We start from the raw sequence: 20,232 nt of genomic DNA, 5'->3' as shown, positions 1-20,232 counted from the left end.
AACCACCTTCTGTTTCTGATCTCCCAGAGCACCTGTTTGTCTGCCTGTGTCCCTCGACAGCTCAGGCATCTGTCCTCTCAGAGCTCACAGAGGAAACAGTTGCTTTTTCACCCTCCAAGTGTTTAAAACACAGCTCCTCTGGGAGGCTTGCAGCAGCTCAGATGTTGCGAGCACTCTGTCCCAAAGACCAGCAGATCCTCTGATGGCCTTTGGTGCTCAGGGATTTGCCAGGCCTCTTGCAGAAAGCTCCACATCTCAGTGGGAGCTCTGCGGCAGCCTCCTGCCTGCTGGGTCCCAGGGGCTGCGAGCACAAGGAGAGCACTACAACCTGCTCTGCGTGGCGGGGGCTTCTGTGGAAGGAGCCCCCGTGCTTAGCCGTTTCCTGGGAAATAAAAAACGGCCACAGAAATCACCTTACATGAGGTAAGGGAGATACCTCTGTGCAGGAGATGCTTCCGAAGACTGGCTGTTTATTTCCGTTTTTCTTGTAAAATTTCAAACTGTTTTGCAAGAATCGTGCATGAAAATTGCTTTATAACTGCAGGAAATGGCGCAATCAAACAATGAGATCCTGATTAGTTAGCCATTTGCTGCTATATGGGTGAGACAAAAGATTCCTGTGGTTATATGTTTCATTGTTTCTAATAAGCATCCTAAATTCTCTAAAAAACATTACTTTTTTTTTTTTAAGTTCTGCATTTCTTTCTGTGCTACATCTTCTCATGAATTAGAAATAATTCATGCAAAATAACATGCACGGGGGAAATGCGTGTGACTTCCTATACAACTGGGTTCTAAATTGGCTGTTGCCATTCATGGAAAATGTTTTGAATTTATTATGGATTGTTCTCTGAATGCACTTAAGGAAGTATAAAGCGAATCACTGTTAGGAAGCATTAGGAAAGAAACCCACTGAGAGCATTCTCAGGCTATAAGCACACTGTGCTATAGTGGGACCACATGAACCCGTGCAAAGAATACATCTGTGTAGGATAAGGTGATGGAGGCAGTCAAAATCACAGCTTTCAGACACAGATATCAGTGTATTTTCAGCTTGGGAAAAATGACTGATGATATGATAAATGTTATGAACTCAGAGGCATGCAGAGAAGACAATTTGGGAATAATTATTTCCTTGCTTTCATTACACAAGAAATAGGGAGCATCCAGCGGAATTATTACATATAAAACAAACAAATATGATTTTTTATATAGTGCGAAATAACTTGTGGAACTCATTGTCAGGGAATTTTCCCATCTAAAAGAAAGGAATGAGACAAATCTGTCAGAGGATTGCCTATTGAAGACAGACACGATGAGGATGCAGCTTCTGGCTTGAGAAATCTTTAGGCTTTCTACATCAAAGCTGTGCTCCTCATTTCGCAGACAGTGGGCTCTTTATGACAACTCCGGGAGACAAATCCGAGTTTTAAAGCATTTTTAAAGGCGTTCATTGAAAAAGTAGGTATTCTCTAAGCCCGGCAACCCGAAACGGATTCGGGTTTTGCCCGGTGCCTGCTGGATTTCTGCCATGAGACCGCTCCTCCCGGCTCGCCCGTCCGTGGGGGGCTGCCCGGGAGCCTCAGCGGGTTCACGGCAGCCCCGGGGGCAGGCGGCTCGCTCGGGGGGGCCGCCAGGAGCTCGGCCGGTCCCGGGGGCTCCGGGCGGGGCAGGGGGAAGCTCTCGCAGGGACCGGCCGGGGGCGATGCTGCGGGCCGGGGGGATGCGATGCTGCGGGCGGGGGGCGATCTGCGGGCAGCCGCAGCTCACCTGGCCGCCACACGGGTGTGCTCCCGGCATACCGCATGGAGGCTCCCGGGCCCGGCACCGCGCCGCCGCCGCCGCCGGAGCGGGGACCCGCCGGAGCGGGGCTGGCCCGCAGCGCCCCGTCGGGGCTGCGCCGCGGGGACCCGCCCGGGAGAGCCGCGCCGAGCAGTGCCGTGCTGAGCTGGCCAGGGTACTGACCCGGCCCGGCACGGCCCGGCACGGCCCGGCCCGGCCGCTCCCTCTCGAGGCGGAGCTGCCGGCTTTGGAAACCATTTGGCGTCCTCTGGGGCTCCCACATCTGGAGTTCTTCTCTCTCACTTCTGGCAAGAGACGCTTGGTTTCTTGTTGTGCTGGGTATTTTTCTTCTTCTTTTTTTTTTTTTCTCTTTTTTTCTTTCTTAATTTTATTTCGACTTTTGGTGTTTGTTTTTATTGCTGCTCTACGTTCCGGAAGGCAGTGTCCTGTTCGGGGACTGCCCTGCCCAGCACCCCCTTCCCCTTCCCCTTCCCCTTCCCCTTCCCCTTCCCCTTCCCCTTCCCCTTCCCCTTCCCCTTCCCCTTCCCCTTCCCCTTCCCCTTCCCCTTCCCCTTCCCCTTCCCCTTCCCCTTCCCCTTCCCCTTCTCCTTCCCCTTCTCCTCACATCTCTCCCCTTTCTCTCCCTTACTTTCAGACCTGATGGCCGTGGGCTCTTTTCCCTGGGTTGCTCTTGCTGAGGTTTCCCCTGAGCTTCCACAGCATCTGCACCCTGCCAGCCCTCTTCCCTCAATGCCGCTGGTCTGTGACTGGGCATCGAGTTCTTTGGGGAGCCCCATATCCCAGGCATCCACCCAGTGTTTAATCTGCAGCTATAATGAGTGTGGGCTCCACCTCCAGCTGTAGGTCTTGGGCAAATCTCTTGGACCCTTGTGTCTGAGAGGCAGGGACCCCGCATGCCTTTCTTCTGCTTCCTGCATTTCTGCAGTGGCAGCTTTCTGGGAACGCCATGAAGCTGACCTCCAGAAAAGTGTCCTCACTTTCCATGCCCTTCACACCTTCCCCCTCACCACCTCAGACCTCAGCTTCTGTAAAATGACCGGGGATCTGTCTGAATGGGGTTTGGCTTCCTTGTGCTAATCCCTATTACTCCATCATCTAAGGACAGGCCCCCAAACACTGCTCCTGCCCCTCATTTCTGGAGACAGTGCACACAGCGTGTGGTTGCTGTGACCCGTAGTCCTCAAAGACAGGGGTGGGGGTGTCACACAGGACCGCTGCCATGTCCCCTTGCACTCTCCAAGGTGCTGCCCTGGCCCCTGACTGCAAGGACAGGGCCCCTGGTCCCAGGCCACTGCTTCCTCCTTTTGGGTCCATGTGGACTGTGGTTTGGGTTTTAGGAGCAGCAAAAGCAGGCCCAAGCAGGAGGGGTGTGCTCTTTGAATGTGGCTATGCCACTGCTGGGGGACAAAGAGCTCACCGTGGCACCCTGCAGATCTCTCCTTCTTCACAGTTACTGTGATCCTGGAAGCTTTTTGTCCCACCGGAGGAGAGCCTGTTCTGTCTTTTCACCAAACCCATCAAAACTCTTCTGGGGCCTTGGCAAACCTCACAGAAATGGCTTGTCCCCTCCAAACCCCATTGCTGGATCTCCCGCCCTTCAGTTCCTCATCATGTAACAGCAAAAAAGTCAGCAGGCTGGACAGGCTCTTATGGGCCCTGAGCAACCCCAGTGGCAGGCCTGGAGTCCTGCACCTGCCTGGTATGGAGGTGAGCTGAGTGTCTGTCCCGACCCACAAGGCATGACCTGAAGAAGTTCCCTCCTGTTTTGGTCCAAATCAGACAATGTGGCCTCCAGCCCTCCCCATCACCCTCGGAGGGGGTTCTCTGTCAGCCCAAGACAGGGTTTGGAACCTAGTTTGCACAGCCTCAGGCTTGACACCTTGAAAGACAGAAACACGGCTATTGGAAACAGCTTTGGAGTTTTTTGATGTGCATAATGATAATGGAGCTGGAGAGCGCATGTGGAGCAAGAAATGGCTCTCTTCTGATGACAAGCTCCTTCAGAAACTTCTAGCTAGATGGGAATTAAACCAAGGAAAGGGCAACCTTGTGACGCAAAGGGTGACCTCATGCAATGCGATGGAAGGACTCCAGCTTCCATCATTCCTTATCACTGCTGGCTGCCTAAGGTTTTGTAAGAATTCGGTACAACATATGGTGCCTGTGGATCTGAGCACATTACAGAGTTCCTTCAGCTCAGAAAATGGTCCCAAAAGGACTGGTTTGTGCCCCTGCCCTGTTTAGAGACTGGCCACATCTTATTCTTGTTCTCCCCTGCTATCCCCAGCTTTGCATTTCCCCAGCAGGTGAGTTGTTCTAGGAGAGGGAATATTGTATTCTTATTTCACAGTATGATTTTTAAAAGTGCTCATATGAAGAGAATATAATTATTAGGTAAGCTTCCTGCCTTCTGAATTGAATGTCAGGAGTTAGAAGTGTGTAGAGACCTGTTCTAAGAGCCATGCTGAGTGAACAGGGCAAGACCAAGCCTTCTTCGCTGTCTTTGTCAAGCTATAGTAAATGGAAGGCAGGGGTCACCAGAACAGGATTTAGCTTTTTCTCATTATTTAGTGTCAAACACACCAGTAACAGCGTCATAATATAAATATTGTTGGGAGACACTTGCACTTTCCAGCAAGGGAGGGGTCATAGTTGTAAGAGCTCAACTAGTAGGCAGGTTCTGGATGGAAGGGGCGGAAGGTGGTGTGAGCCTCTTAAAGTCAATGACTTGAGCTTTCTGTGGGAGAAAAGGAGACCTGAGCAGAGGAGGTTCATTGGATAGGTGGATCCCAGGGGTTTGGACCCTTTTTTTTTTTGGGCTGCTCATGCTGAGTGATGGTTGTGTGGCTGTCATGTTGGCTGGTTCTGATCCAAGCGTCTGGTGAAAATGAAAGCTGAGGTTTGGCCATCTCCCTTTTTTCTTTCCCTTTTGCTGTAGACATTGTTCGCAGTGACATTGCCCTGGATAAGCAGAAAGGCTGTAAGATCGCCCAGCATCCTGACATAATGTTGGAGCTACAGAGGGAAAAGGCAGCTCAGATGCACTTGGTTTTGTTAAAGGAGCAGTTTTCAAACACATACAGCAACCTCACACTAACAGGTAAGGCTGCAAGACCAGCTCTGGAGCCAGGAGCTGTGGCTAGTTCTTGCTAACTCACAGGTGTGTTAAAACCCTCGGGTGCTTCACCTCGGTACGAATCAGCACCTCGCTGGCTGCCTCCGTTTCCTACCAAGATTACTGGGTTCTGGGAGGGAAAGGATCTGCAGGAAATTATGGTGGACTCATAAGGCCTCTGCAGCTGGCACCTCTGCAGACACTCCAGATTTGGTGCCTCTGGACAGAAGGTTTTCCGCAGTCTGACCTAAACAGAATACCACAGCACGTGAAGCGCTGGAGAAATCTCCCTGCTAACTGTTCGTGTCGGTGGGGCTGCAGCAATTACTAAATTTGGAGTCCTTTAAGCTGCAGCTGATTTTTTTATTTTTTTTTTCAGAGCATGCACTTTGTGTGAACCCAGTAAATATTAAAGAGCAAATATAAAGGGATAATGGCCCAGACAGAGCTGAGAGGATACTCTTTTTCTGGCAACTGTTTGTATTATCCAGGGAACACAATCTCAAAGGATGGAGGAGACTGCCACATTTTGGATACACATTTAATGGTGCTTGTAAAGGACTGATGTCTTCAGGCAGTGAGTGGGCAGAAGGATGGGATCCCAGCAGCCAGCAGTGTCCTTTCATAGCTGTTCTTATCACTACAGCTGGATGAGCCACAGACGAGGAGAAGGAGGAAGAGGCTAATAAATCAAGCGAGATCCCCTTCCCCTCTTGCTGGGTCCTTTCCTGTGGAAGGCAGGGAGGCATCCCATTTTTACGGGAAGGAGGGCCCCGCGCTCCGGCCGGGGGGGTGCTGGCAGACCCCGTGGCGGCCCCCGCGGCTGGGCTGGGAGAGGCGAGCGGGTGCTGCGCAGCCTCGCACCCAGCCCCCAGCCCTAAGCCAGCATGCATCCATGTCCTCCCCTGTCCCTGTGAGCCCTGGTGCCCCTGGGGACATCGGCTGTGCCGACCTCTTGGGGACCCCCCCGGGGGAGGGATAGCTGTACCAGGGCTGGCAGGGGGCTCGGCTCTAGGGGCTGGTGGGCACTGGGGCCAGGAGCGTGGCTGAATCGCATCATTCCTGAAAGCCCAGCATTTAAATGGGATCCTCAGAGCCGTTTCTCATTCCCTGTAACGTAATCCACTTGGCTGTTTATTCCCAGTACAACTGCTGGAATCAACATTGTCAGCTTTTCCCCTGACAACTTGCTTACTTTCCACTAAACAAACTTCCCTCGAGAAGAGAAGCTGCTCTCCCCTATCCTCCTTCCCTCACTGCTTCAAAAGCTCTCAGGCATTGCTCACATATTTTACGGAACCTGCGGAGCAGAGGTGCTACCTGGTTATCAGCTCGGCTCTTAGCCTTTCCAAGTGTGTTTACAGGAGAGTTCACAAGGTTTTAGCTCCAACTCTCTAGGAGGGAGAGAGCAATTTCGCTGTAATATTACCCAAAGAACTATTTTAATGTCCTTTAACTCCCTTTGAATGTGAGCAGAGCAACTTCATAATTGTTATGAAGTTTAATCTTTTATTTCATAGACATAGTCTGAGAACATGGACTCTAGACAGCTAAGCATAATATTTAACTGGAACTCTACTAACTTGTGTAAATATTTCCCTTCTCCGTGATGGATCTGGTGTTTGGGGTGGGCAGAGGGGGTTGTACATCTGTTGCAGAAGGGCATTCCTTACCTTCAAAATTCAATCAGCCAGGGTTTGCTTAAGGACTTCTTTTTGTCCTGCACAATGTGTTTGTACGGTGCCGGAGGGTGTCCCCAGGTCGGCAGCAAGGTACACGAGGCGAGGTTTGGGAGCAAGGACCCAGACCTGGTTTGGGGAAGGATGTTGAAGGGGATCAGTGAGCAAGAATGGAGCGTCCTGGGGATCCCTGAAGATGAGGTTTCTCCCCTGGAGGGCTGTATCCAGGAGTCACTTGGTCTCATGCAGTGCACTCACTGTGGGCAACCCTGAGCACCAGTCCCACCCAGAGCAAAGGACTATTCAGCCCCAAGCCTCTGTGTAAACGGGGCTTCTGCTACTGCTAGTTCCTGCCATGCTTCAGTTATACCAAAGGAATGCAAATGGAGTGTCGTGCCCAAAGTCATGTGAGAATACTTACTCCCGTACTGCAAGCGTGGGCAAGTGGTATTCGCATCACACTTCCACGCAGTATCCCAATGTCTTTAAAAATGAAAGATCTTAGAATGCAAGGAGCATGATTCTGTTGTCCCCGGGGCACTGTTGTAAACCAGGGGCTTTTCCAAGTACAGTCACCAGTCGCACATAGTCCCCAGGGCGCTCCCTGTCCCAGCCACCAGGCAGGGTTGTGTCCTTGCACCGGGAGTTGAGCTGCTCCCAGCAGCAGGTACCTCCAAGGTAAGAGGCTGTCTTAAAATAAAATGTGCTTTTTGTGCTAAGACACAACTGAGACTGAGTGAAACCAGGCAGTCTTTCTGGCTCTTGTTCCTCCAGGAACACATGTTGGACTCTGGCTTAGGCCACTTCAATTTCTCTGGACAAGTATGAGCTTTCCTCTGCTCCTGTCTGCAGGCTTTCTCTTGCATCTTGCATTTGTTTGCTGTACGTGATCTCTCCAGGCTTACCGAGCCTGCCTGCCTGAGATGAGTGATAGTCTTTGATCTGTGACAGTGCTATTTAAATGCTGTATAACATTTTGAGGCTTATTAATCTTTGCTGCCTCCCTGTGCTGCTCAGAGATAGGTATCTCGTTTCACACGTCAGCATCTCCTGTGCTGCCAGGCCAGCCGGTGGTGGAGCAGGGAGGGTGCACAGAGTTGCCTGCCCTCTGGAAAACACTGCTTGCAGCTCAGCCCTTCCCTACAAACACCTCTCTGCTTCTGCCCAGCTGAGCTAACCGGAGCAGGAGGTGTTTCTTTTATAGCCCGTATCAGCAGGAGTAAAAGGTGCAAGAGTCACAGCAGGCTCCCTTCCTTTGCAGCCCTCAGGAGAAATGTCCAGGTCACAGTGAGGGGATTTTGGAGCCCTGGTGATTGCACAGCGTTGGGCTGTCAGCGTGTGAGGTGTGAGGAACTGCCCCAGGGCAGGGAGACTCAGTGCATGCAGGTCTTAGTGGTGATCTCAGGGGGAGAGTGGGGCAGTAGCAGGCAGAGCTTTGACAGATTAAGTCTGAAACCCTCCATCTGTGGTGCCAGTTTGTGCTGGGCTGGTGTCCTGCATTTGTGCTTTGAAGGACTGGATATCTGCACTGTCTGCACCACACAGACTGGTTTCTGCACTGCTATTAAGTAAAGCCCGTTAAGCCTAATGGAAGAGGGAATTGCACAGGAGGTCAGCAGACATGTGTGAGAAACTGTCCCCTCCTGTATTTGCATGAAGTGTTAAGTGTAACTGAGCTTCCCAAGATACAAGGATGAACCATAAATAGTACGTTTGCCTTCAGGAGTTCCCATCCCAAGGAAACAAAATAGTGCCCCCCTTCTCATTCTGAACATCAGAAAAGCGCCTCTTCTTTCTGCTCTGCCTTCTGGTCGAAGCTGCAAAGCAGATTACTTCCCTGCACCACGAGACCGGTGCTGACAGCTCTCCAGCCTGTCCCACCACCCCACATCTGCATCGGGAAGACAGCAAAACAACCGCAGGGTGTGCGGTGGGAGCCCCCCCGCCCTGCCACACCGCGCGACACGGCCCCTAAAGGCAGGGAGCAAGAGAGGAGACCCTCCCCAAGGTACACAAAGCTCCCGGCCCACCACACGTGTTCCCACGCTACTGGGGGCGCTCGCTGAGCCTCTTCCAGCCCCACCGAGAGAAATATACCGTATTTTATACCATCAGTAAGCCTTTATCGTCGCCTGCGATGATGGCGAGAGCCCTGCTTGCTGCGGCAGGGAATCGCATGGCTCAGGCCAAGCACCTGTGACTTTTGTGTTTCCTGCACGTGTGGGCCTCCCCCGGTGGCCGGCGGTTCTGTGATTCCTGCTGAGGGAGGTTGCTTTGGGAGATGGGGGTCCTGGAGCAGGAGGTGTCGGCAGGGCCCAGAGCCCTCCTGTGGGGTGCTGGGGGGGTGCGTTGGGGGCTGACCTTGCAAGGGGCTGTGCAGGGAGTGGGGCAAGGGGCTGAAGGTGCTTTAGGTGCCTGTGCTGCCAGACAGAAAGGCTGCTTAGGTTGTTTTTGGTACAGTTTCCCCAGACATATAGTTTTATCTCAGTTTATAGCCAGCTTCCATGGAGGACACTCTGTGGGGCTGGAGGGGGGGGGGCTTGTGAGACAGGACCCAGGGGGGTGTCTGACCACCTTCCAGAGGTAAGTGCAGCTTTCTTCCCTTTTCAACACCTTATTTTGGCTCAGCCTGAACGTGATGTGGTCCGTACAGCGGCACTGTGTATCGGTGCTATTTTACTGGGTGCTGCAGCAGGGTGGTTGGTGCTGTGCTTGCTCCCCCTCTCCCTCTTTCTGAGGCTTGGTAACGGGCTGGCTATTGACTTCGGATCAAGCTGCCTGCCGTCCTCTCCATCACAGACCATTATGTTGTGCACGTTATCCACAGCATCATATAAAATAGATCTGAAAAGGACCTCAAGAGGGCATCTTCTAGCCTTTTCCATGACAAATCAGCTGTACCTGGGCTCTGCTCGGGGAAAGGTGTATAAGGAGAGGCAGTGTTTTTTATCCGACCAGCCAATACTGTTGGAAAAACAGACAGACTTCTGGGGGCTCAAACCTTTTATCAGAGGTGACGCAGGAAAAGCAACATTCAAAGCTAAATACACATTGAAAACATTTTTCTTGAGTTCGTCTCATTGATTAACACAACCGAGGTACTGGTGGAGCAGTCATGCCAGCAAAAGGGAGGCAATGACATTGTTAGCTCCAATGGGGGAGAGAGAGGGAGAATATAATTGCCTTGAAACAGAAGGATTTTCCAGGAGGAAGGGTCAGGAAAACTGTAATATGTCATAAAAGCGATATCTGTGCTGGGGCTGCAGATAGTGACTGGCAGAGTCCCTTTTGAAGATGGCTTGCAGGTGTCTTCTGAGATGTCAGCATCCGAGCTGAGGGGGTGGTGCTGGCAAGCACACCACGAAAAACATTCTCTTGTAACCAAGTGGGTTTGTGCCTTTATCAGCTGTTTATATGAGCTCATTCTGAAATGAAGTGGCTGTTTGTTTTTGCTACACAGCTTTCCGAGGGCATTTGGTGTGTAGCTGAAATATATCGTGGTCCCAAGAGTGTGTGTGAAGCCAGCAGGCTGCGGGGCTCAGTGGCAGGGCACCAGCATTGCGCTAGTTTCTGGGACATCATCATTATCAGACTTAACCGATGTGGCTTTTATTCTTAAACCTCCTGCAACTGAGAGTCCATACCCTGCTGCAGCAGTCAGCTCTAGGATGTAATTATTTATATCATTGTGCGGTTGAGGTTTCTAAAATCTCTCGCTTCGCTTTAGGCGCGTTACACCACGTCCTCTCCCTGTGGACAAGGAGAGCAGCGTACAGTGCTCCTTTCCTCCTCGCAGAAATCTCTTGCATATTTGAGGCTTGTTATCATGTTTCCCCTAAGACTTTTGTTCTGTGCGCTGAACGACTGCCTTTCTTTTGCTCTTTCCTCATGGCCATGTTATTTTCAATTTGAATGACACATGCGTGGCTGACTCTGCCTCTTGAGGTCCCTTTCAGCGCTCTTTAAATTTTTTGTGGTTCTTGTTTGCTTGGTGTCCCTTGGGCTCTCTCCACTTGGTCTGGGCTTTTTTTGAAGTGTCTTGCCTTGAAATGAGCCATGTTCTGCTGAGCTCTCTCTTGAGAAGAGCCGCAGGATTATTTCACATGTCTTCTGTGTGACACTCCTGTCTGTGTACCCCTGTACAATCGTGGATTTTATTGGCATGGTACTGCTTGTTCATGTCTGCATTTTTGTGTACAGTTTCCCAGCCAGTTGTGTGTTCCCCGTATGGAATTTCATCTAGACTCTATTTTCCTAATTTGCTAATTAAAACATTATACAGAACTGAAGTTAAAGCCTCGCTAAAGTAAAGGTATATAACATCTGTTGCCTCTATCTCACATATGAGACTCCTTTTCTATGTCAAAGAGAAAGCAGGTTGGCTTCACATGGCATTGCTATTACTTCCAGCCCTTTCTCGCAGATGGGTTGTTTGATGATTTGTTCCAAAATTTTTTCCAGGAATTGAAGTTATGTTGACTGGTCTGCAATTTCCTTGATTTTTCAACCTGTTGAACATAGCCATCTATATTTGCCCTTTTGCAGTGTTCTGAAACCTCATTTGTCTTCCAGAAATTCTCAAAGATAGTTGCTGACGGACCTCAGGCCCATTTAGGAACATCACATTTAAGTAATCTTTCTTCTGCTCATTCTCTACTATAGCTTACAGTTGAGCTCTGCTGCTTTTAATTGCGTTAACTGTGTGGTCTGTTATCATTTTGCATGAAGTCTGAACCAACAAAAGCACTGAAACATTTCAGCTTTGTCTCTGTGCACAGCTCTGCAAGTTGTTGGCTATTGTGAAATACCTTTCTTGTGTCCCAATTTATACCTCTCTGCTTCCTGAGACAGCTGCAAGCCAACCCCCTGGGACCACTGCCTTCTCTTACCCTAATTAGTGGTTTTACAGCTCATTGTGTGCTGACGGCGTGTGTGTGTGAGAGAGGTCAGGAAGGTGAATCTCTTTTTCAGGTGACACTCTCTAGTCTGTTAAACAACACTTTGGCTTTCTCATTATCTGTTTTGGTTATTTCTTTTGTAACTGTGGGGAATGTGACTTCTTACCGCATATTTAGTATTTATTAAGTTCGATTTACCATCCTATTTAACAAGCCTCATAAGAGAAAATATTTTATAAATTGTGTATCTTATAATGTAACTATAATTGTTGATTTTAATATGTAATGTCATTACCAGAACCAGCTTTTTCTGGGTGCTGTGTGGAGAATAAAGAAAACACATAAACCTAACAGAAAACAGATTTCTGTGTGAGGGGGGGAGGGCTGACACGCACTAACAGCTTCAGGAGGGCTTGTGGCGTGTTCAGTGGCATAAAACCATCTATTAACCTTTTCTCCCTGCTCAGGAGGTGATGAACTCTTTGGTCTGTCTCTTCCCACTAATGTAGTTATCAAATGTCTCCTCGTTACCATTCATGATCCTTGCTGTGAGCAGTTTCTTTTGAATGCTTGGCTCTTTTGCTTTGTCCCTCTTCCCTTGTGCCCTCCCTTTGTACTCTCCCATAGCACTCTGTTGTAGCTTCCACTTCTTCGTGTGCTGCAGGTCGGGGGGACGGGGGGGTGGTGGTGGTTCTGATTTGCTCTCATCATACCCCCCTTCCCCTCCTGAACTTGCATTTGTTGCCTTATCTGGCTGCATGTTTGCAGAATACCATCTTCCCTGAGCTCCCTTTTCCTTCTGTGTGCAATCCTGCTTGCCAGTCCTCAGAGCGAGCTGCAGCTCAGCTCACAACAGGCTGCTTTTATTCTTACTCTCTCTCCGTTCCTAACGAGTACGAACACCCTCGTTTGTGATCCCTTCCCCACATTGCTTTCTACCTTCGCACTTTTACTGGTTCTTTGTTGATCAGAACCAAATCTCGAGAAGCCTCCTTTCTAGTGCAGTTCCTGTCTCCTCTCTCAATTTTTTCCTCGGTGCATTCCAGGAACTTGATGCAAGACTGTGTCTGATGTCTTCCTTTCCCAGCAAATGTGTGGGCAGTTAAAGGTCCCTAATTACCAGCGGGTTCTGTATTTCAGATGCTCCCAATAAGCCCGTGCTTCTGATCTCCCTGATCTTGTAGCCTGAAGCAGACCCCCAGTGTGCCAGTGTCTGGGCTCCTTCCACTCTTATGTTACACAGAGTTTTTATACCTGCCCTCTGCGTGACTGAATTTCACCCCTGCTTTTTTTGCCGGGCCCCAGGATCATCCAGGTCTTCTCATGGGATGTTTCTTACTCCCTGAGCTGCTGATGGCTTCCCTCTCTGCCAGCCCTGGGCCCAGCTTTGGCTTCCAGCCTCAGGATCCTGGGCCCTTGCTTTGCCTCTCGCTGCCCCGTGCAGCGCCTACGTGCAGCACTCGGGGCACTCCTTCGCTTTTCTCTTTTCATAAGCGGAACAGATTTGGCTCCTCAAGCTCCACTTTGCAAAACTCCAGTTGTAGCTCCTCCTTTGTCTTGTGGCCTTGCAGGACAGACTTTTCCATCCTGTCGATACGAGCTCTATATTGTTTTCCCGTACGTGTATTATCTTGCACTTGGCTGCATTAAAGCACGCCTTGTTGGACCGTGGCCATGCAGCCATACAAATCGGATCGCAGGGTGAACGCGGTCTGTTTTGTTCGTTATTTACTAACCTGCTTGTGCTGTCTGCACGCTGCCTCCAAGGATTTTATATTTATCTAAATGATTGATAAAAACACTGAGTCATGTGGGGTCGGAAGCGGGCTATGACTGTTTTTGTCATGTCAGCCACTTCTCGCCATCTACTTATGCCGAGCTATTCTTATTAATGCAAGTTCTTAAATCAACTTGTAACAGTTAGATGGGACTTCATTCTGTACGATGTATGTTGGCTGGTAATTAGTTGAGACACTAATGTAATGAATTATTGCTAGATTGTCAAATTAGCTTTTAATTAATTTATCTAGGTCTGATGCCAGGCTGACTGGCGGCAATTCCCCAGGCAATTAGCCTGTCCTGCTGAATACCAGCACAGGGTTTGCACTCTTGTACCCATCTAGAATTACTTGGCATTCCAAGATTTATTAAAAATTAGCGTCAATGGGTCAGAGATCTCCTTAGCATACTTAGAGGTGCAAATTATCCAGGGCAGATGACTTAACTGTGTTTATCTAAAGCAGATGTTATCTAACACATCTCTCGATCATTAATAAACTGTGAAGTACATCATCTTATTAGTTCATCATCATATATTTTCCTCCAAAACAAAGTGCTTATATTTATATTTTTGTAGCTAAGTCAGTAATTTTATCATGTGGACAGAATAATGGACCTATATCTCTGTTCATGTTTCCCTTTTCTTTATATTTAAATTCCCACTAATAACTGTGCAAGATATTATATTTTTCTTCATGTCTTTAAATACTTTATAATTTTTCTACACTTTGTAATTTCCGATTGATTGATATTTCTTTAGCTTTATAATTGTAGCTTATTTTATTTGCTCTTCTAGCTGTCTATGCCACTTTTTAAGGATGGGTTTTCATCCAAAATTCCCTGCTTTTTTTGGTGCTGGAATATGCTGCTTTTGGCCATCTAAAACACTTAAAGTTTAAATAGTCTTTTATGCAGTATTTTGTCCCAATCATTTCCTTACAGAATTTTTCTCAGCCTGGAGAAGCTGAAGCACCTCGTGAATGTATTTCTGGCTGGTATTATGTTCAGTTTGCCCAGCTTCACTAGCTCTTCTCCAGCACCCATTTGGAGCCAAGGCTGCCTATATGGACAGACTGTGTGTGCCAAGTTCTCTGCAGTTTAAAAAATAAATTAAAAAAAAAAATCTAGCAAACTGTGACATAGCAACAAATCGCGCTGCAGTCGGAGGAGTATCATCAGGTTCAGCGCTCCAGCCACCATCCCAACATATTTTCTCCCCGAGAAAAATAACAGGACCGGTATTTATGTGCTGCTGGAAAGCTTTGCAGCTGGGAATCAGGACTGCATGTCCGCGGGGTGGTTGCCTCCTCTGTGGCGTACAGGATGCATCTGACGGCCCCGTGCTCCGTGGCTGGGCTCAGACGTAGAGAAAACAGGAGAAGGGAGAGGTGTGGGGGGTGAGGAGCTGCAGCCAGAGCCGGGCTCCTGCCTGTGCTGCTCGGTGGGGGCACTGCCTGCTGGTGGGAACGCGGTTGGCTTCCCAGGATTTGTTCTCCGGTTGCTCATGCTAACCCCTTTTCCATCTGTCTGCTCATTTATTATTTACTGCTTTCTCTTGCTCTCTTCATTAGTGGCTCCTGGCGCTCCTGGCTCAGGATGGGGGACGTGAGGGATGCAGCGAACACCCTCGTACTGCTGCTCTGCCTGCGCCCCTCGCCGTGGGGACAGGAGCCTGTGGCATGCACTGTTAATCAAATTCTTTAACGCTTTTCCAAGTTGAGGAAAGGGTCAAAATCCTGGAAACAGGAGGATCTCCAAGTCCCACCCGCGGTCTGTGGTCTGCTTTTACAGAGGCTCATGCTGGGGATGGGTGCGCCAGGGGTGGGAGACAAATGTGGGAGCCTGTGGGAATGTATGCCCTGCACGGCTAAACGTGGTGGGAGAAGAGCGAGGCTGCAAGGTGTTCAAAGGAAACTTTGGATCTCTTTTTACTTCATTAAGTTTTATATCGGGTTGCTGTGCCAAGAGACACAATCATTGACTTTCTTGAAGAAATGAGAAACTCCATGAATTTAAGTACTTTTTTTATTTTCTGTTGAGAAGGTGGCAAAAGCAGACGTTTTGTAGGAGAAACTGAAACCAATTCAACTATAATTCTATTAACTAATTAGGGTAGCCCTGGAAATGGGGCTGAGACTCGCAGTCCTTTTTTCTTCTCTTTGCTGGGGCACTCCAAGAGTCGGATCACCTGGGGAAAGCATGTTTAAGAAATACCAGATGGTCTCTGCGATGCTCCAGCTGTGGACAATCACTCCCAGCCAGGCAATCTGCCTTGCTGTCGAAGCCCTCTAAAACTGTGCTGCCCATTTGTCATGCTTCTCCAATTGCAGCGCTCTGGATAGCTTCTTTTTTCCCTGTCTGGCTCTTCCTTTCCAGTTTTTATCACCCACCCCCTCCATGAGCTAATGTAGTAACATCCCTTCATTGGCTATAAATCCATTGAAGAGCCATATATAAAATATTACTTTGTTAGGGAAGATTGGGAAACATCTGTTTTTTACCCATAAGAGTCAGTCTCTACTTGTCTCGTATGACGATGTGACTATTTATATATTTGTAAAGTAAAAAGAAAGAGAAAGATGGGAATCCTAGAAACAATTTGAGTGGAGCCTCTAAATGGAGGAAACTGATTCAGCTCTGGGATTTGTTTGGAGGTTAATGGGAAGGAAAAAATAAGGAAGGGGGGGATGACACAGTCCAATAAGTTGTTTAGACGTCTGACAAAGTAATAGTTGTACCAAATGCAGAAGGTCCTTCTGGAAACCTTTTGATGTTGGCTAGCTGTTCCTTGTCACTCTCTGGCACGTACACCCACAGCCTCGCTGGGTGGGTAACCCTTTTTATGTCGTCTGTGCAGAACAGGAACCTGGGCACGGTGACAGTCCTTAGGTCGGCAGGAGGCTGTAACCACAGGTGTTTGTGTACAGCAGTGGAAGTGGAAACTGTACCTCCGGAGGCTTTGCGTTTAGGTGGGTACAGGGGGCAGATGCCCTTTGCCCGGCCTGCTGGGCACTAGTGCCTGGCAGAGCAGCCTGATTTTGTGTACATATTTGTGATAGTTTGTGGTTATATATATATTATTTATTTATCCATCAATTTATTTATTTATTTATTTTGGGTGGTCCTGTATGGTTCCAGGAGTCAGACTCAGTGATCCTTGCGGGCCCCTCCCAAGTTGGTACGTTCTAAGATTTGACTTGTATGTCATGATTCTACATGCGTGGCACTTAACAGATGTCTCCATCCCCCTCGCCAAGTGTCTGTTGTCTTGTTTGCCAAGGGGCCTGTGCCACAGCTGTTTCTGTGCCCCGTGAGGCTGGCATACAGGAACCAAGTGCCGGAGCTCCTAGTGATGGCTGAGCTTCCATGCTGCTCTCCTCTCTTCCTGGCTGGGTTCGATGCCCTCAGCTTTCCCCTTGCGGCACAAACATGAGAACCCATGCTCAGATCTCTCATCCTTAGTGTTGCAGGTTGTTATATTGGTTTGGACCCAGCTTGCTTCTCTGGGGTGGCAATGTCCCACAAAGGACATCCTCCCCATCCTACCCACCAGCCCTGCACAGCCCACATAACCTCCACAATGGACAGCTGCCTGCTTTCCCCAGCCTGTCCAAAACCCAACTCCATGTTCATCTCCCCCATTTAACCCTCTCCTGCCTTTCCCATAGGGCAGCATCTTCTCCGTGTCCCCATAAACTGCTCCCGCTCCCCTTTCCCTGCACAGCAGCTGCTGTGCTGCCAGGGCTCAGCTGGGTCTGATGGATATCTGCCTTCGTCGTAGCCTCACGGCCCTTCTGCTGGACTCTTTTGGTTTTTCCTTTCTCATCCTCCCTGTTGTGCTCCCTGCCATCATGCTGTGCAGCCTCTCTTGCTAATCAGACCTTGGGCCCTCTTCTCTTTGCCTGGTCGGTATCATGCTCTGCTCCAGCCCTGGGCATGGTGGAAACCCCACATGACACCACCTCCAGCTGGTGCGGCTCCCCGCTAATGCTAGTGATGAGTATAAGGCTATTTTAAAACGGTAAGATATTAAATAGACATCACTGCTCTAACACCTGCTGTATCTCTGTGCTCACAGTGCCAAAGCCTTCAATTATGTCACATTTTGTGTCAGGGGACTGGTGGAAAATCTGCTGCCTGGCTCTTGCAGTCTCCTGTTGTTAGCAAGCTTCAAGTCTGAGAGTGGTATCTGAGTTCTACATGTCCGTGTGCTTTGATGCTGGATGTAAATAGGGTCTTTACAGGATCAAAGAGTACAGGCTGTATTTGTGAGGTGGAAGTGGTTAATGAAAAAGGAGTTGGAGATCTCATGTTGATAATGAAAAAGGAAATGCTGCAAATAGCAGGGTGGGCACGGGCAGCAGTGGCTGGGAGGACAGGCTCTGTTCCTCCCTGTGCCCAAAGGGAGCCCTGGAAGAGTCAATGGGAAGCTTTAACATTGGAGATGGCATTGGTGAGGCAGTACTGGGCATTGAGTCCAGTTCTCCTGTCCATTTTACAGAAGAAAAGATGCTGTCGAGTTACAAAATATTCAGAAAAGAGCAATAAATGTGACCAAATCCTGGAAATACGGAGTTGTCGACAAGGTTCTAGTGAGATTCATCTACTTATTTTGTCCAAGGGAAAATTAAAAAGTAACTTGATCATAGTGTACAAGTACCAACAAGGGGAAGAAGGAGCTCAGAGCAAAGAGCTTGAAGCGTTAGCAAGGAAAGGCACAAAGAGAACCTATGATTTAAAGCCTTGTGCAGGACAACCCTGCGCTAATAATGTGCAGATTTATAATGCTGAGAATAAATGTTGGAACACTTCTACCTAGGTATGAGGTGAATTAACAATCAGTCAGCCTTAAATCAAGGCTCTTGCTGAAACTGTTTCAGACAGAAGTTATGGATTTTGTGTGGTAATTATTAGGTTAGGTCCTCTAACCCCTATCAAACAGGAAGCAAAACGATGTTATATTAATGGTCCTTTCCATCCTTATAATCCGAATAAATGTGTAACGTGAGTGTGCCCATTAGAGAAGAGCTGATCACAGTGATTTGTTGCTCCCTGAAACCCAGCTGAATTAATTAGCCTTTGCTAGTAAATTGGCCAAATGGGCCCTTCACCCTGCAGGGAACGATGCTGAGGTCAGACTATGGTTTTTGTCCTGGCTGAGCAAGGATGCGAGTTCAGCCCCTGCCTAGGCCAGAACTTGTCTGGCCTTGGCATCACGTGCACTACAAGGAAGATCAAGTGTATGTCTGGGCTGTTTGGCCAGAGTAGGCTGGATTTAGGCAAGCTGAGCTGCTCACTGTTGCCATAACGCCCCCCAGACAGGAGCTGATGGGCTGACCAGGACAGTGGGGTAGTAGTCATTCTGCCATCAGGTCCTTCCCCAGACCAAGATCCAGAGCCCAAACAGCTGAAATGCAAGAGATTCCCCAGGAGGGGCCTGCGTTTGATACGGTAGTCTTTATTTTCCTGCTTTATTTTAAAGCTTGTTCATTCCCCAGGAAAAAAAAAAAAAAAAAAAAAAAAAAAAAAGATTTAGCAGATATTTCATTGAAAAGTGTAGTAGAGCTACTTCTGAACTTTGGTGTCCAAAAGTTCATTTATGATCTTGCTATATATAAATTCCCAGATCTAGGGTTTTGACACAGAAATAGTCTTCATTTGATAGAATGCTACAAATTCAAGTTTCAGAAATTATCCTCTTGAGCCATCTCCGTGGTGTTTGGCACCACGACAAGTCATTAGTCAATCCTGAAATAGTCATCAAGCAGAGAAACAGCTTATTTTATATACTGTTTCTTAGAGAGTTAAATATTTCCACATATTCAAGCTCTGATTGGAGTCTTGAATCCTTTCCAAATGTTCAACCTGTAAAGATATTTGAGAACCCCAGGACTTCGACTCTTTCCAAAAAATGATAGATTTCACTTGAATTTTCACAAATGGAAAACCACAACTCCCCATAGCTGCAAAGAAGCAGCTGTCATACCAGGTATGGAGTATGAGAAAACACTTTCTAAAAGCTTCAGGGACTTCCCATTATCTGGAAGTTTTTAGTGCTCTTAAAATTTGTGAAGAAAATAGTGGGTTTTTTTCAGGCACAGCGTTGCCTCAGATAATCGGCTGCACCTGTTTGGAAGCAGTGCCTTGCGTTGTTCCTTATGTAGGCTGTTGCACGTGTTTTTGTTAATTTTTCCTAGAAACCCAAGTGTCAACAAATCAGAGCCTGCGCAAAATCACTAATTGGTGTTTCTGAAGCACTTTGCAATTGGAAGTCTGATGTCTGGAGCAACTGAAGCAGGCTTCAGAGTTTCACAGCTGAAACCCTGGGGTGTGGGGATACAGGCAAAAAAACCCTAAGAAATCAATAGATCTGGATAAACAGCTCCAAACCTAGTGCTGCTTTTGTAGTTGCTGCTATTCTTGTGTGGATTTTATTAAAAATAAATAAATAAATTAAAAATCTCGATTCAGAAACTGGGAAAGATTTAGGTAATAGTGGGCTTCCTACAGGAAGGGTAAATGTTGGGGGAGATTCAGCGCAGATATGCTAGATGGAAATTGGGAAATGAGGGGTTAAGTCACAATGACGTAAATCTTTGTTCTGCATTTAAAATAATAGTGCTAGGGTAATTCTGGTGTTGGGGCTTCTGCTTTTATTGGCTGATAGGTTGCCAAAACGTGTGGTGTTCTGAACTGGTAAATGATTCCTATTTATAGGACAGGTGTCTTCTGAAGTCCTGAGTTCAGTCTGTTCTGTAATCCCAGATCCTGTTTCTGATCTGTTTAATAACGTGTGACAGAAGACGACAGGAACCTTACAGGCTGAATCGGGCTGGGAATGTTTTTAATTTAGCTCTGCCCAGCAGAGAGGACCGCTTGCTGCAAAGGGTGTCTTTTCATAAGAGGCTCGTTCTTCTAAAATTCATTTTTGGACTTTTTTCATCTTGAAACATGTTGT

The 20,232-nt window shown here is 48.2% G+C and overlaps 1 protein-coding gene across 8 annotated transcripts in view; it reads left to right on the top strand.

Moving 5' to 3' along the window:
- HPSE2 (heparanase 2 (inactive)) overlaps window positions 1-20,232 on the top strand; it is a 110,027-nt gene that overhangs the window by 19,353 nt on the left and 70,442 nt on the right. For 7 of the 8 annotated variants that reach the window (XM_067001088.1, XM_067001091.1, XM_067001090.1 and 4 more), the window contains one exon: window positions 4,742-4,903. The exons of the other annotated variant lie outside the window; for it this stretch is intronic. In XM_067001088.1, the coding sequence (XP_066857189.1) occupies window positions 4,742-4,903 (162 nt within the window). The remainder of the gene's footprint in view (window positions 1-4,741; window positions 4,904-20,232) is intronic. 8 annotated transcript variants of the gene reach the window in all.

Source organism: Anser cygnoides, chromosome 7 (assembly GCF_040182565.1).
Source record: "Anser cygnoides isolate HZ-2024a breed goose chromosome 7, Taihu_goose_T2T_genome, whole genome shotgun sequence".
NCBI lineage: Eukaryota > Metazoa > Chordata > Aves > Anseriformes > Anatidae > Anser > Anser cygnoides.
The sequence above is the reverse complement of the archived record's forward strand: the minus strand, read 5'-3'. Positions and strand labels throughout refer to the sequence as shown.